The sequence below is a fragment of the Xylaria bambusicola genome (genome assembly GCF_022495145.1).
Source record: "Xylaria bambusicola strain CBS 139988 unplaced genomic scaffold F5B22scaffold_17, whole genome shotgun sequence".
NCBI lineage: Eukaryota > Fungi > Ascomycota > Sordariomycetes > Xylariales > Xylariaceae > Xylaria > Xylaria bambusicola.
Window position 1 is genome coordinate 532,286 of NW_025953570.1, and position 12,603 is coordinate 544,888.

The 12,603-nt window shown below is 47.8% G+C and overlaps 3 protein-coding genes across 3 annotated transcripts; 2 read left to right on the forward strand and 1 right to left on the reverse strand.

Moving 5' to 3' along the window:
- Positions 1 to 38: 38 nt before the first annotated feature.
- Positions 39 to 1,730, reverse strand: F5B22DRAFT_635971 (Sds3-like-domain-containing protein; the record flags this gene model as incomplete). Its single annotated transcript, XM_047977220.1, has 2 exons — positions 39 to 1,238; positions 1,314 to 1,730. The coding sequence occupies 2 exons, from the start codon at positions 1,728 to 1,730 to the stop codon at positions 39 to 41; spliced, it is 1,617 nt and encodes a 538-aa protein (XP_047831473.1).
- Positions 1,731 to 5,073: 3,343 nt separating this feature from the next.
- Positions 5,074 to 7,425, forward strand: F5B22DRAFT_604333 (putative MFS myo-inositol transporter). Its single transcript, XM_047974790.1, has 3 exons — positions 5,074 to 5,626; positions 5,689 to 6,482; positions 6,567 to 7,425. Exons 1-3 carry the CDS (start codon positions 5,446 to 5,448, stop codon positions 7,158 to 7,160), a joined length of 1,569 nt encoding a protein of 522 aa, XP_047831474.1. The 5' UTR covers positions 5,074 to 5,445; the 3' UTR covers positions 7,161 to 7,425.
- Positions 7,426 to 9,423: 1,998 nt separating this feature from the next.
- F5B22DRAFT_604336 (polyamine transporter 1) lies at positions 9,424 to 12,403 on the forward strand. Its single transcript, XM_047974791.1, has 4 exons — positions 9,424 to 10,516; positions 10,577 to 11,561; positions 11,631 to 11,764; positions 11,824 to 12,403. The coding sequence occupies exons 1-4, from the start codon at positions 10,095 to 10,097 to the stop codon at positions 12,158 to 12,160; spliced, it is 1,878 nt and encodes a 625-aa protein (XP_047831475.1). The 5' UTR covers positions 9,424 to 10,094; the 3' UTR covers positions 12,161 to 12,403.
- Positions 12,404 to 12,603: the final 200 nt, after the last annotated feature.

The window sequence follows — 12,603 nt, forward strand, 5'->3', positions numbered from 1 at the left end:
AGCCTTTGCCAATCGTGTGGAACGAGACAGGTCTAGACTCATCCCTTGCGTTTACCTCTTCCGCTGCCAGTTCTGCTCATGGCCACACCGCCAAGGCTACTTTGCCGGCTCATAGGCAATCCAGCAGCCGAATTCGCGGCTGCGTTTATGGGTGCTTGGTTTACAGCTGGCTCATCTCGCACGCTAGAAGACACACCCAGAGATTCTGCAAGTGCGTCTGTAGAAGGGCGAGCACGTTGCACATATGTGACGTTTTTGTTTCTCCGCTGCGGTGTGGACATAGTCTCCAGTAAACGGCGACCGCCATTGTCGACCTCTATGTTAGAGCCTTTGCCATTCTTGGACTGAAAGTTCTTCCATATTGTCATCACAGTGATATCGTGCGCCGTATCCTCAGCCGACAGGCTCGCAGGGGTGTTAGACTCTGATTTGACATATGCTTTGACGTAATGAGATTGAATCAACGGAGGCATCCGAGGTTCTTGCGCTGCCACCTTGTTAAGGTTCCCGGGAAGCTCGAAATTTGCCAACCCTTCTAAGCCAAGCATCTTATCGTCGTAGAAGTTTTGCTGGCCACCTCTTGTGCTGCGCGTGGTATGCGAGGGTTGTCGTTCCATCGTTGCTGCTGAAAGTTCCTCTTCCTCTTCGTTGCCATCTCCATTGCTAGTGTCACTCTCTTCTGGTGAGGGAAGGACATTTCCTCTTGCGTCACGACGGGTTAGCAAGTGTTTGTGCGACGCCAGGGCCGCCGCGTTGTAGGTCATAGAGAGCTCTTTGTCGGTAAATAACTTGTCCATGCTATACACAGGGCCTGTTCCCCTTCGCAAACTCTTAAGTCTATCGCTTTGCCAGAATGGTGTTGCGTTGGAGGTGTCGCCCCTGCGAGTAGGGGCCGGTGAGCCATCATCATCGGCTGCGTGTCGTTTTCTCTTTTTATTGTCAGAGAAACCAGGCAATTCCTCCATTTCCCGTCGTAATCGAGTATTTCGCTTGCCATGGGGCCCACCAGGGCTAGCTGGGTTCGTCAAGCTGAATTGATTTGGGTGCAAGAGCAAGGCTGAGCTATCGGAGATATCAATCGCCTCCTTCTCCTTAGTGAGTCGGTACTTCTTTGACATGATGTTATTGATCAGCCGGTCTCTGAGGGTATCCGACAAAGCCTTGTGCTCTCTCTTGGCTACTTCGATTCGGTATGCATGTGTATTATGATAGTCCTGCATCTTCCGCTCGTAGTCATACTGCGAATGCGTTAGTAGGTAGCCCAGGGCAAACTAATAGTGCAAATGATAAGTTAGGACTGGGATGAAGCTTACCTTCTGAGCTGTCATGTCGTAATCACGAGTTTCTAGAAGATCTTCTACTTCGTGGATCCATTCTTGAAATGTAGGTCCGGCCATTTCTAGGAGGCTCCGGTGCGAGGCACCAGAGTTGTTGTTGGCGCCATTTGTGGCTTGGGATAGCTCTCTTTCTCTCCGCTCCCGATCGATCTCGTCAAGTGGACGGTCGGCGTAGGGATCGACTCGAGAAACAAGGTTAACGTCCACTTGAATCTTCTGTAGCTCTTCTCGGTAGTGTCTATCTTTATCGCGATTGAACTGCTCGGAAAGGGCACTCAGGCGGTCGCTCAAGACCTGGCGTTTCTTGTCTCGCTTAGATGGGGGTTGAGGAGACTGGCGAGCGATTTTGCTAGTTGCCGCTGCCGAGTGCTGCCCGGCGTCAAGGGCAGCCATCTGGAGCCAGTGGTAGGAGTTTATCACAATGTGATATTCGGTATTTATACACGGGAACGAGAAAGGTGGTGGGATATCGGTGCCTCAAGGCGAGAAATTGGAAGTAAGTAATGGTTCGATGTTGTGTACTTGGTTGTAAGAGAACGACGTGCAAAGTCAAGAGGACAGTCTCCTCGCTTTTATTTATATCTAGGACCAGATAGAAACAATCTGAGTCGATCTATATAGTCTCGTATGACTGAATGATCTGAATGGTCTGAATGGTGTTCAAAAATGGAGGAACAAGCTGAGAGAGAGAGTCTGGAGTGTGTTTATGGTGTAAAAGCAGGATGGTAGCTGGGGGCTTATAAGAAGGGAGACCCGGGGTATCGATACCAGGCAGTACCTTACAGGTACCTAGGTACTCAATGACCTCCAGCTTAGTAGTGCAGTTACATATACTGCACCCCTTCCCACTGGCCAGGCTCGCCAGGCACACAGCTGGCTCTACAGTAGTAGTAAAGAGTCTAAAAAGAGAACAGGAGCTCCACTTGCCTAAATGGGCTATAATTAAGCAGGTGTCCAGGTTTTGACCCGGGGTTACTCAACTGTCGGTCATCTGTCTCGATCAGCGATCAACGATCAACGAGATGCGTCAAGATGCATACTGTTGTCATACAATAAACTACTAGGTAGGTGCATACCGAGATGCGCAGGCGCCAGACAACCCAAAGTGATCTCTTCTGTTCCAGGAGGACGCTCGGTGTTTCTTGTCTAGGCGCTTGAACATTGAGAACTTTGCAAATCAAACACCGCTCATTCCCGGTAAACCTCGCTCCTCATTCAAGGATGTTTGCTGTTTGCTGTTTGCTTTGGTCTATTGATGAATGGATTTTGTGATCATTTCAATTGCTATTGAGGATCATACCTTATCGCCGAGGAAACCATTGCAAAACTCCCACTATTTGGTCTGTAATTGCGCTTCCTGCACCAATATTTAAATTTTCAAACTATTCAGTCAGAAGTTCTACCCTGATTAGATGACAAGATTCAAAGATACTAACTAAATCTATACCTACATCTTGCTATACACGTTCTCAAAGCAGGTACGTATAGACGAAGAAGTCTGTAATCGTTGTTAGTTACTGCTATCATAGGATTGACACCCCAAGGACTACCTAGGCAGCGAATCACAATCTCCTCTTAGTAAACGTTTCTTTTATGGTTACCAAGGTCAAATTGAGCAAGATATATGAGTGAAGGATGCACAAATCTGTTGAGCTCATTAGATGAGCGGGCAGTATATAATTACCCTCTCATCATTTACCCGAAACTTCATCCACCCGTGGGCGTATCTTCAAACTTTCCCTTCGTGAAAGTGCACACGTGTCTCAGAACAATTAGCTATACTAATTTCTCATCAAGCTAATTAACCAATTCTTCGGCAAATGCTGCCAAATGCTGCCATTAATAAACATATTGAACTGAATTGTGAAATACCCTCAAGTCATTTGGAGAGCGCCGCACAATCTCGCGGCATCATATCCCGTACATTTTCATAGCCTCCTCACTGGGCATTGTTGTCAAGGCAAATATAGCTAGAGATTGCAAAAAGTCATATATGTTTCTCTAAGAGGTTTTATGTTCGATTCAAGTATAAATGTGACATATTGCGATGGTGTCCAGGTGTTTATAACCGTAACTGTCATATCTCAGTGAAGTTTATTTTACAGCAAACAAGCAAAGGAAGTTGTTATACAATCATAAAGCAGGACTCGCAAGTATTCGCGACTACTCCAAATATTACGAAGCGTCGTCGCTGCATAATATTGATAGTATCTGCTTAAGGTATCGGAATCTTTCGAGTGGGCAGTAACGATGCCCGATTTTGCCTCACTCGACACCATTTTAATCAGGAGCTTAGCTAGCGGCCTTGAAAGAGGAAGCTACGGTAGGCAGATTCGTCGTCATGTCAGCTATCAGAAAACATCATTTCGGGGGTCTTCAAAGGCAACAGATTTGAAGCGTTGATTTCTCTGGCCATTTCCATATCTCACCAGCCTAACGGGACCAAAGCATGCCTCTATTTCTCGACCTATCACTTCCTATCAAATCCTTCAAAATTATTACTTGACCATTCCTAACAACCTATAACTATGGCTTCCAGAGACAACGACAGCACCTCTAATGTAGACCCAACAGTAGAGGCGCAACCGGTCCAAACCGAAGAAACTAATGTCGTTGAGAAGCAGAAGGGTAGCCCAGACTCTGCTGACAAACCGCAGTGCGTCAGACACCCGACACAAGGGGATAACCCCAATGAAAACAACTGGAAAGTCCGGTTCTTCTCTCGTCCTTGGCGCTCGCTCAAAGAACGTCCACGTTAGGTGTGGTGGGCGATCATAATCACAATTGTGCTTTTGCTTGGATTCATCTTGGTTGGCGTCATCTTCTCATTCTATTATGTGAGTCTCAAGGTGTTCCATTGCCTCCGCTTATGAACTTGAGGTGAGAGGGTGGGTTTTGCATCATTTCGTACTAACACATGGCCTGCGTAGTTATCAGTGTACTGGCGTATCGGCAGCTTTATTGCGAAAGGATTGGGAGGCCACGACAAGGAATTCCTGAATAATAGCACTCACTTGGAAGTGGTATCAACAGCTACGAGTGTCAACACTCATCAAACATGCACCGTCCAAGATGACGTAGACAGTGTCATCGATCCAGTGTTTGGGGGAGGCATATCCCTCGGGGATGGTCTCAGAATCCTCCATGGGGAATATCACGTATCGGCATTATCTGAGAACTACATAGCTCCAAGTGCGCACACTGTTACCGTAACTTCGAGCGTTGATGCCTTTACGGGCGCGGACACCGACGATACACACCGGTCAAATGGTCCAATGGGAATCCGACCTGGACTTGGATTTTCAAGTATTCCAATTATCGAAGTGTTTATATTGGGTGCTACGATGCTATTTGCGTGGATTGCGGCTTGGGAACACCTGTAATCAGACTCTGATGTTGAAGCTCGAAGATCGAGGATCATGGTACACAGCATGATAGACTGAGGAGTCCAACCTATCAAATATGTACAATTGACAATGCACATGATCTACGGTTACAGTACCTAGATTAATCTCCTTCCCATGCAAGGAGTATGTCAAATACTCCCATCTTGAACATTAGACATAAAGTGTACTCATGCTGTTTGCATTTGATATTGTAGATATGTCACAAGCTAGAAACAGCCAATGACAGCTTCGAGCCCGACCTCGGAGAACACTCGGTATACCTAAAACGGCAACCACAATGAAACAAGGCTAGACGCTGCCTCAGCTAAGCCGCAATAATTAGGTAACATCACGCTCTTACTCAGTATACACCCGCACGCATTTCAAGATCTCGAACACTTCCAGGCTGTAGCGCAGCGATGCTACACAGACCTGAGGTTGCGCCTGGATGATTTCCATCTTGGATAGCCTCGCGGTTTCTGTATCTTGGTTCACGCAAACAGAAGGAACAGCTAAATCAAGCGGAACGCTCCAGAATCCGCACGTTCCAAGTGATTGATCTTCCGCTCATTACCTACGAAAAGTTTGGCGACTTTGCAGTATACAGAACGGTCCGTTCTTTTAGAACACCATATATATTGATTGGAGGTATCCGTTGTCGCTATCTCCATTGGCTTCGCTAAGACGTGTGACTGTGATTGTACAACTAGACGGGAGCAAATATGACGAGCAACGCAGGTGCGCCGCTTCTTGAGCGGCAGGGCGATGAGTTAGAAGATGAGAACTGTCTGGATGACCATCATGAGCAGGCGCCGAGAAACGACACGAGACATACGGGACGGCTTGGGGTTTTCGTCTGGCTGCTGACGTTGTCCGCCGGAATCAGTGGTCTTCTATTTGGCTGTTCGTCCCATATCCCTCCATCACCGACAAGCTACAGGAGTACTAACCCATACCACGTGCAGATGACACGGGTGTTATATCAGCGACTCTTGTCTCCATTGGAACATCCCTTTCAAACCGCGAACTAACCTCTCTCGACAAGTCCATCATCACCTCCTCTACCTCGCTCTTCGCCCTCATCGCATCGCCCCTATCCTCGGTCCTTGCCGACCGTATCGGCCGCAAGCCCATCATCGTAGCAGCAGACGCCCTCTTCGTCTTCGGCGCCCTGATCCAAGCCCTTAGCATTTCCGTGCCTGTAATGGTCCTCGGCCGCTCGATCGTCGGTCTCGCCATCGGCGCCGCTAGCTTCGTGACCCCTCTCTATCTAGCTGAGCTAGCGCCAGCCGCACACCGCGGTACCGTCGTCACGATGAATGCCGTGTCTATTACCTTCGGTCAGGTCGTTGCGTACATCGTCGGCTGGTTATTCGCTGAGTATGGTAGTGCTACGACGGGCTGGCGGCTCATGGTTGGCGTAGGGGCTGCCCCAGCTGTTCTGCAGTGCATTTTGCTATTCATTATGCCTGAGACCCCACGCTGGTTAGTGAAAGCTAATCGATCAGAGGAGGCGCGCACCGTCATTCAAAAGACCTGCGGCACCGACCCTATCGCCTTGCAGATGGTTAATAACGTATTGAGAGATATCGAGGTCGAGGTCCGCGAGGAAGAAGAGAGTACAGGCCTACACAACGGCGATGGCAAGGCCAACAACAGTTTCCTGGCGGGCTGGCGGGAGTTGATACTGGTGCCGAAAAATCGTCGGGCATTGACGATTGCCTGTATGCTTCAGGGCTTCCAGCAACTTTGCGGCTTCGTAGGTATTCTTCGTATCGCGGGGGCACATCAACGTGTTCGAAAGCGAAAATGCAAAAAGCTCAGTACTAATAGTCGGTTGTAGAACTCGCTCATGTATTTCTCAGCAACGATCTTCCTCATGCTTGGCTTCACCGTGCCTACTCTGACATCGCTCTCCGTTGCCTCTACGAACTTCATCTTTACCGTCGCAGCACTACTGCTTATTGATAGAATAGGTCGGCGAGGAATCCTACTTTATTCAGTCCCGTTTATGGCTTTTGGCCTGCTCGCCACGGCTTTCGGCTTCATTATGGCCGACCTGTCCACCATTGACGCACACGGGCCAGCGTTGACTAAGTCCGCAGCTATTTTCATACTCGCAAACATCATAATCTACGTGGCTTCCTATGCGATTGGACTTGGGAACGTTCCGTGGATGCAGAGTGAACTTTTCCCACTTAATGTCCGGTCTATGGGTAGTGGACTAGCTACCGCAACGAACTGGGGAGCCAACTTCATTGTGGGCCTGACTTTCTTGCCGTTGATGGACGCCATTGGTGCGTCCTGGACATTCACGCTGTATGGTATTGTGTGCATTATCGGCTGGGTTGCAATCTGGCGAATATATCCTGAGACTGTAGGTATAAGTCTTGAAGATGTTTCGGGCTTACTTGAGCATGGATGGGGAGTGAGGTGAAGCAGAGCTTTCTTTGAAATAGTGTACATAGTATATACTAGCTAGCGTATAATAGTATCAGACAACATAAGCCTGAATGGACTGTTTAGTTTGTACTTATATGTGGCCCCAAACAGTACAGATCTTGTGAGCAGAGATGAACGGCTGGCAAGCCTAGGGGAAGAAAGAAGAGAGTCTAGGAAGAAAAATATGCACGCCTCTATACCATTCAAACTCTATCACTTCAGAGGTTTCCCAACTAGCCTAAAATATGGGAATGGAGAAGGACAATAATGTTTTGAAAGAGAAAAAAAAAAAAAAAAAAGAGTTTCTTTATTAATACAGTGACTATTAAGGTACCATATGATTGTCATATTCAGCTCTAAACTGCAGTGGTAGTAAGGAGAGTAAGTAAGAGCGTCTAGTTTTCTTAAGAATGCCCCGTCTGGGAGCCCGATCCCCAGTTTCCACTAGCACAGCAGGTTGATATTTCAGAACGTAATACGTTGGCTCGGTTGGAAGTTTACTTGGATATAAGTGTATCTAGTTCTATACAGCCACATGTTCTTCTAATTTCTTCTCAGGCTGAGGCTCTGCCCGATAGTCAACGCTCAATCTCCTACCTATCTTAAGTAAGGTAGTGCGGGCCTAAAAGAGTTGCAAACCGATGGTAAACGGTTTCCATGGTTTCTCTATTTACTTACAATAGTATCTATGAGATGGTTTTTTTTTTTCCTTAAAATCTTTTTTTTTTCGCTCCTATGCATAGATTGTTCTAGCTAGGAATATAAATTTGTGATTGGTTCGGACGATGGTGACAGCTCCGAAGCCATGTGGCTAGCTGGTGGAGAACAGGCAATGGACGGGTTTTAGCAGCTCGCCGCGCCGGCCGGGGAGTAGTTAGTGCGCACGCCGCTGCTCCTGAGTCACTGTTTATGTAGCAATGAGGTTGCGTCACGACTCGAGCGTTTCATGTACATAGTAGATGTGTGCAGCCGGGTAAGTCCATGCTCCCGATGCATGCTACCCAACTGCATGTAAGTGCTAGCTGTAGTATTGTAGATGATTGTAGATGCCAGACTATGCTAGAATCACTGGGAGGTATGCTAGATGATGACATGGTAGTGCTTGCCACGCATCGGATCGATTAACCGCCGTGAGTTGACAACAGAGTTATGAACAGCCATAGGTTGATATTATCCAGACGCATCTTTGCAAGTCCAATAGCTTCTTCGGTACACTACTTACCTACACAGTACTTGCGATCTATAGATAGAGAGTTGTATTTGTAAAGAGCTAAGCTTATCCGATCACTAATCGGGACGGGGACATCTCACGACTCAGCGGCACTTCTGTTCTGTCTGGTGTTTATTACTGTCGCTAGTTCCATGCCTTCTTCAGCCCAGTCGAGAACACACTCTCGAGCCGCTGTGCTGACAAACGGTCAACTGTTGATGTAGGCAATTATTCAGATGTAAAGCACTTATTAGAGGGGCTCGACCCATGGAGGGGTGGATGGTCCCGCCTTTGCAGCCCTTAGTACAAGTACCGGTACTTCACGGGGATCTTAAACCTTTTAAACTCCGTCCTCGTCTACCACTGCCTACCGAATCTGTGCTCGTATCCCCGAATCGGTTTGTGATGTTGGTTTGCTATTGCTAGACTCAAGTCTACCAGGCTATCACCAGACTGCACAGGGCTGTACTGCAGCTTGGTTCACAAAGTACTTCGTAGGTAGCTGACATAGTACTGTAACATACGGCGTGTAGAAGAAGCTCTCTTTCATAAGTGCCTACCTTATGTAAGTAGTGTCGTGAGTACCTAGATCTTAACAGCTTTTCAAGAAGCAAAATGTGTAGATAGTAATTTTCACCATACTGAGTCATCTTCCGAAACCTCTTCTTCTCACATAGTAGGTAGCGGATGTGAAACATAGGGTTGTGCCGATAGCTTAGCATCGGAAATCAACGACGGAGTTCGTGCCTTACCATCCGTCGCCACAGTTTCGCTTTCGCTTTATGTGAAAGGGGGGAATAAGGCAGCCCACCGGCGCCATGCTATCGGTACAACATCTACTATAAGTATGACTGGCGAATAGTACCGGGCCTACCTATTGGTTTAGATGGGACAAGACAAGCTAGCGCAAACAAAGGCTCTCGGGGCCATTATGCCCCCCTGCTGCCGCGGATCTTCCATGCCTCGGCATCTTCCCATTGCCCGTCCAGACCCGTCGTTGGCCGTTCTCAGGTCTGCTCAGGCTTTTTGGTCAGGTCTCAGGGCCGCAGCCTTTGTCTCCACACCCCCCAAAAGCAGAGAAATCAGACGAGGTATCGGTACTTGTGCCCACCGCATTCGCTTTCAGCAACCATTTCGTCATCGACCCTGATTACAAGCGCACCGCGGCCCAGAAAAAATGAAGAAGCGAAAGGCCGACGACTGACTTATTCATAACATGTCATTTTCTGGCGCTATTGACATAATTAGAAGAGCAAAAAGTGTACCTAGGTAGGTAGTTTAGCACACAGTAGCAGTCGTAGTAGCCATAGTGACCTCGGCCGTATTGGTTCCTCGCAGTTTCCCTCACTTTATAACAAGCCCATCCCCTCCTGCCCCTTCTTCGTCTCAACCCTAATGAACTCTAAGTGAATATCTCCTCTATCTCCTCAACTAGATCTGGTCTCCAGATTTCAACCGGGACCATATCTGTACATTGTCTGGTACTACGCCTCTACTTGAACCCTGACTTATTAATCGCATATCATATCGACATCCTTACTGTCCTTGCATTGGTTGGCCAGTATAGTACAGACGCACGCGGCTACTGTTCACCAGAGAACATAATCTTCGAAATTTCGAAATCACTAATAATAACTCGCATACCCCTACCGCGTTCAGAGCGAAGACTACTCAATTTTTCTGTCACCGGGTGAGGTTGTGCTTGGAAGACTGAAAAAAATGGACGAGGTCGACCGAGAGCTTCAAAGAGCCGAGAGCGATGCGCTCTCGGGAATTAGCCCCCGGCCACGAACCCGCAGACCAAGCAATGAGGTTGAGCGTGTGAACACAACATCATCAGTATCATCTAGTGAGGCTGGTGGCCTTTACCACCGCACCGTCAGCATGAGTCGAGTTCCCACATCACGCGATCTTGAGAGGCATCCCACAGAAATCAGTCGGATACACACGGCGTTAAGCCAACACAGCAGCACAGTCGGCCGTGACCCTACTTCTAGGAGTCGGAGGGACTCGAAACCACTTCCCGCTTTTGGCGGCGGAAAGCCCTTGCCACCACCGCTGCCAGATCGCGACGCCTATGTCGTTGAATTTGAGGGTCCTGATGACCCTTACCACCCCCAGAACTGGCCAATGAAGAAAAAGTAAGCTCTTATTGTTCGCGTCTACTTTAGATACAAATTGTTAACAAGAATATCTGTTAGGTTGGTAACAGCCACCATTCTTGGCTATACTACAGTGACGTCGGCATTCACGTCGAGTATCTTCTCGGCCGCAACACCTTATGTAGCAAGAGAGTTTGGTGTTAGCCAGGAAGTTGGTACACTGGGTGTGTCACTCTTCGTCCTTGGGTTCGCAACAGGGCCTACCATCTGGGCACCGTTGTCTGAGTTGAAAGGTCGACGTTTGCCAATCCTAATTTCCATGTTCGCCTTCTCCATATTCACAATCTCGTGCGCCGTGGCCAAGGACTTACAGACACTACTCATCTGTCGGTTTTTCTCTGGTTTCTTTGGAGCTGCCCCTCTTGCCGTTGTAGGTGCCGTGTTCTCCGATATGTTCAACAACGCAACTCGAGGTGTCGCCATTACTTCGTTTTCGATGGGTGTTTTCACTGGTCCCCTTCTTGCCCCTTTTATTGGAGGCTTTATCGTTGAATCCTACCTTGGCTGGCGATGGACCATGTATATCACTTCATTCATGGGCTTCCTTGCGTTTGCCCTCGACGTTCTTTTCATGAACGAGACGTATCCTCCGGTTGTTCTAGTCGAGAAGGCTGCTGAACTGCGTCGCCGTACCCTGAACTGGGGTATTCATGCCAAGCAAGAGGAGATCGAGGTTGACTTTGTAGAGCTTATCCAGAAGAACTTCACTCGGCCTATGAGACTGCTCTTCTTCGAGCCCATCGTCACCCTATTGTCCATCTATGTCGCTTTCATTTATGGTCTTCTTTACCTCTTCTTGACCGCGTACCCATTGGTTTTCCAGGGTATTCACGGCTTCAATGCAGGCCAGTCAGGTCTGGCTTTCTTGGGCATGGTCGTCGGACAGATCTTTGCGGGTATAGCCGTACTTGCCACTCAACCGTCGTATCAGCGAAAACTTGCCGCCAATAATGGTGTTCCCGTCCCTGAGTGGCGTCTGCCCATCGTCATCGTTGGTGGTATTGCATTCACTGGAGGTATTTTCGTAAGTTGCCCCTCTCTTCAAACCGACTCACACTTGTTGGGAAAGTATTTACTGACCAGCGGCCTATAGTGGTTTGGTTGGTCTGGTTATCGTGCTGATATTCACTGGATTGTGCCTACTCTTTCGGGTCTCCTTACTGGCTTTGGCTTGTTGACCATCTTCCTTCAATCACTCAACTATCTCGTCGACTCATACCTCATGTTGTAAGTTTTGTCGCATGAAGTCTGTATTGCTTTGATTCCTAGACTAATATCTTCTTCAGTGCCGCTTCAGCCATCGCTGCCAATACTTTCCTGCGTTCTCTCTTCGGTGCTGGGTTCCCGCTATTCGCGAGATATCTGTTCAACGGTCTCGGTATTCAATATGCTTCTACTCTCCTAGGAGGTATTGCCGCGCTTCTGATACCAATTCCCGTGCTGTTCTTGATCTACGGGCCTAGGATTAGAGCAAAGAGTGCCTTTGCTCCAACAGACTTCCCTGGAGCTGCCACCAAGGTTCCCAGCCCTGACTCTGGAAAGGATGTTTCGGAAGAACCCAAAGAACAGATCGATCACGCTGCTGTTTCTAATGCTCCGAGAAGATCAAGGAGCAACGCTTAAAATGCCTAAAGCATTTGGTTCTCCGAATTAAACCCATAATTTGCATTCCTGGTGTTTTTTGTTTTGTTTTTATTTCAAAAGGAAAATGAATTTGAGCATTAAAAGAGACGGAGGTAGCATGTTCATCTAAGCGAATATTATCGGTTCATGTCACTTAATATTAGAAGACAAGCCGATCCTTTGCATGGTTCGCTTTACTATACATAGATGATGAATTAATGACTATTATAATTGCCTACTGAAGTATTCGTAATAACCTGAAGTCCAGTATACTGATTCCTTGATCTTGCATTGCGAACAATCCCGGGTACACAAGAGCGTCAAGGTTCTACAATTGTGCGTGATTGTATTGCTGCGTTAGTAAGTTCGCGTTGACTAGTTAAATACGTTAGTTATCACCAACAACCAACTGGATAAATTCTTCCATGGTATATACCGGATAC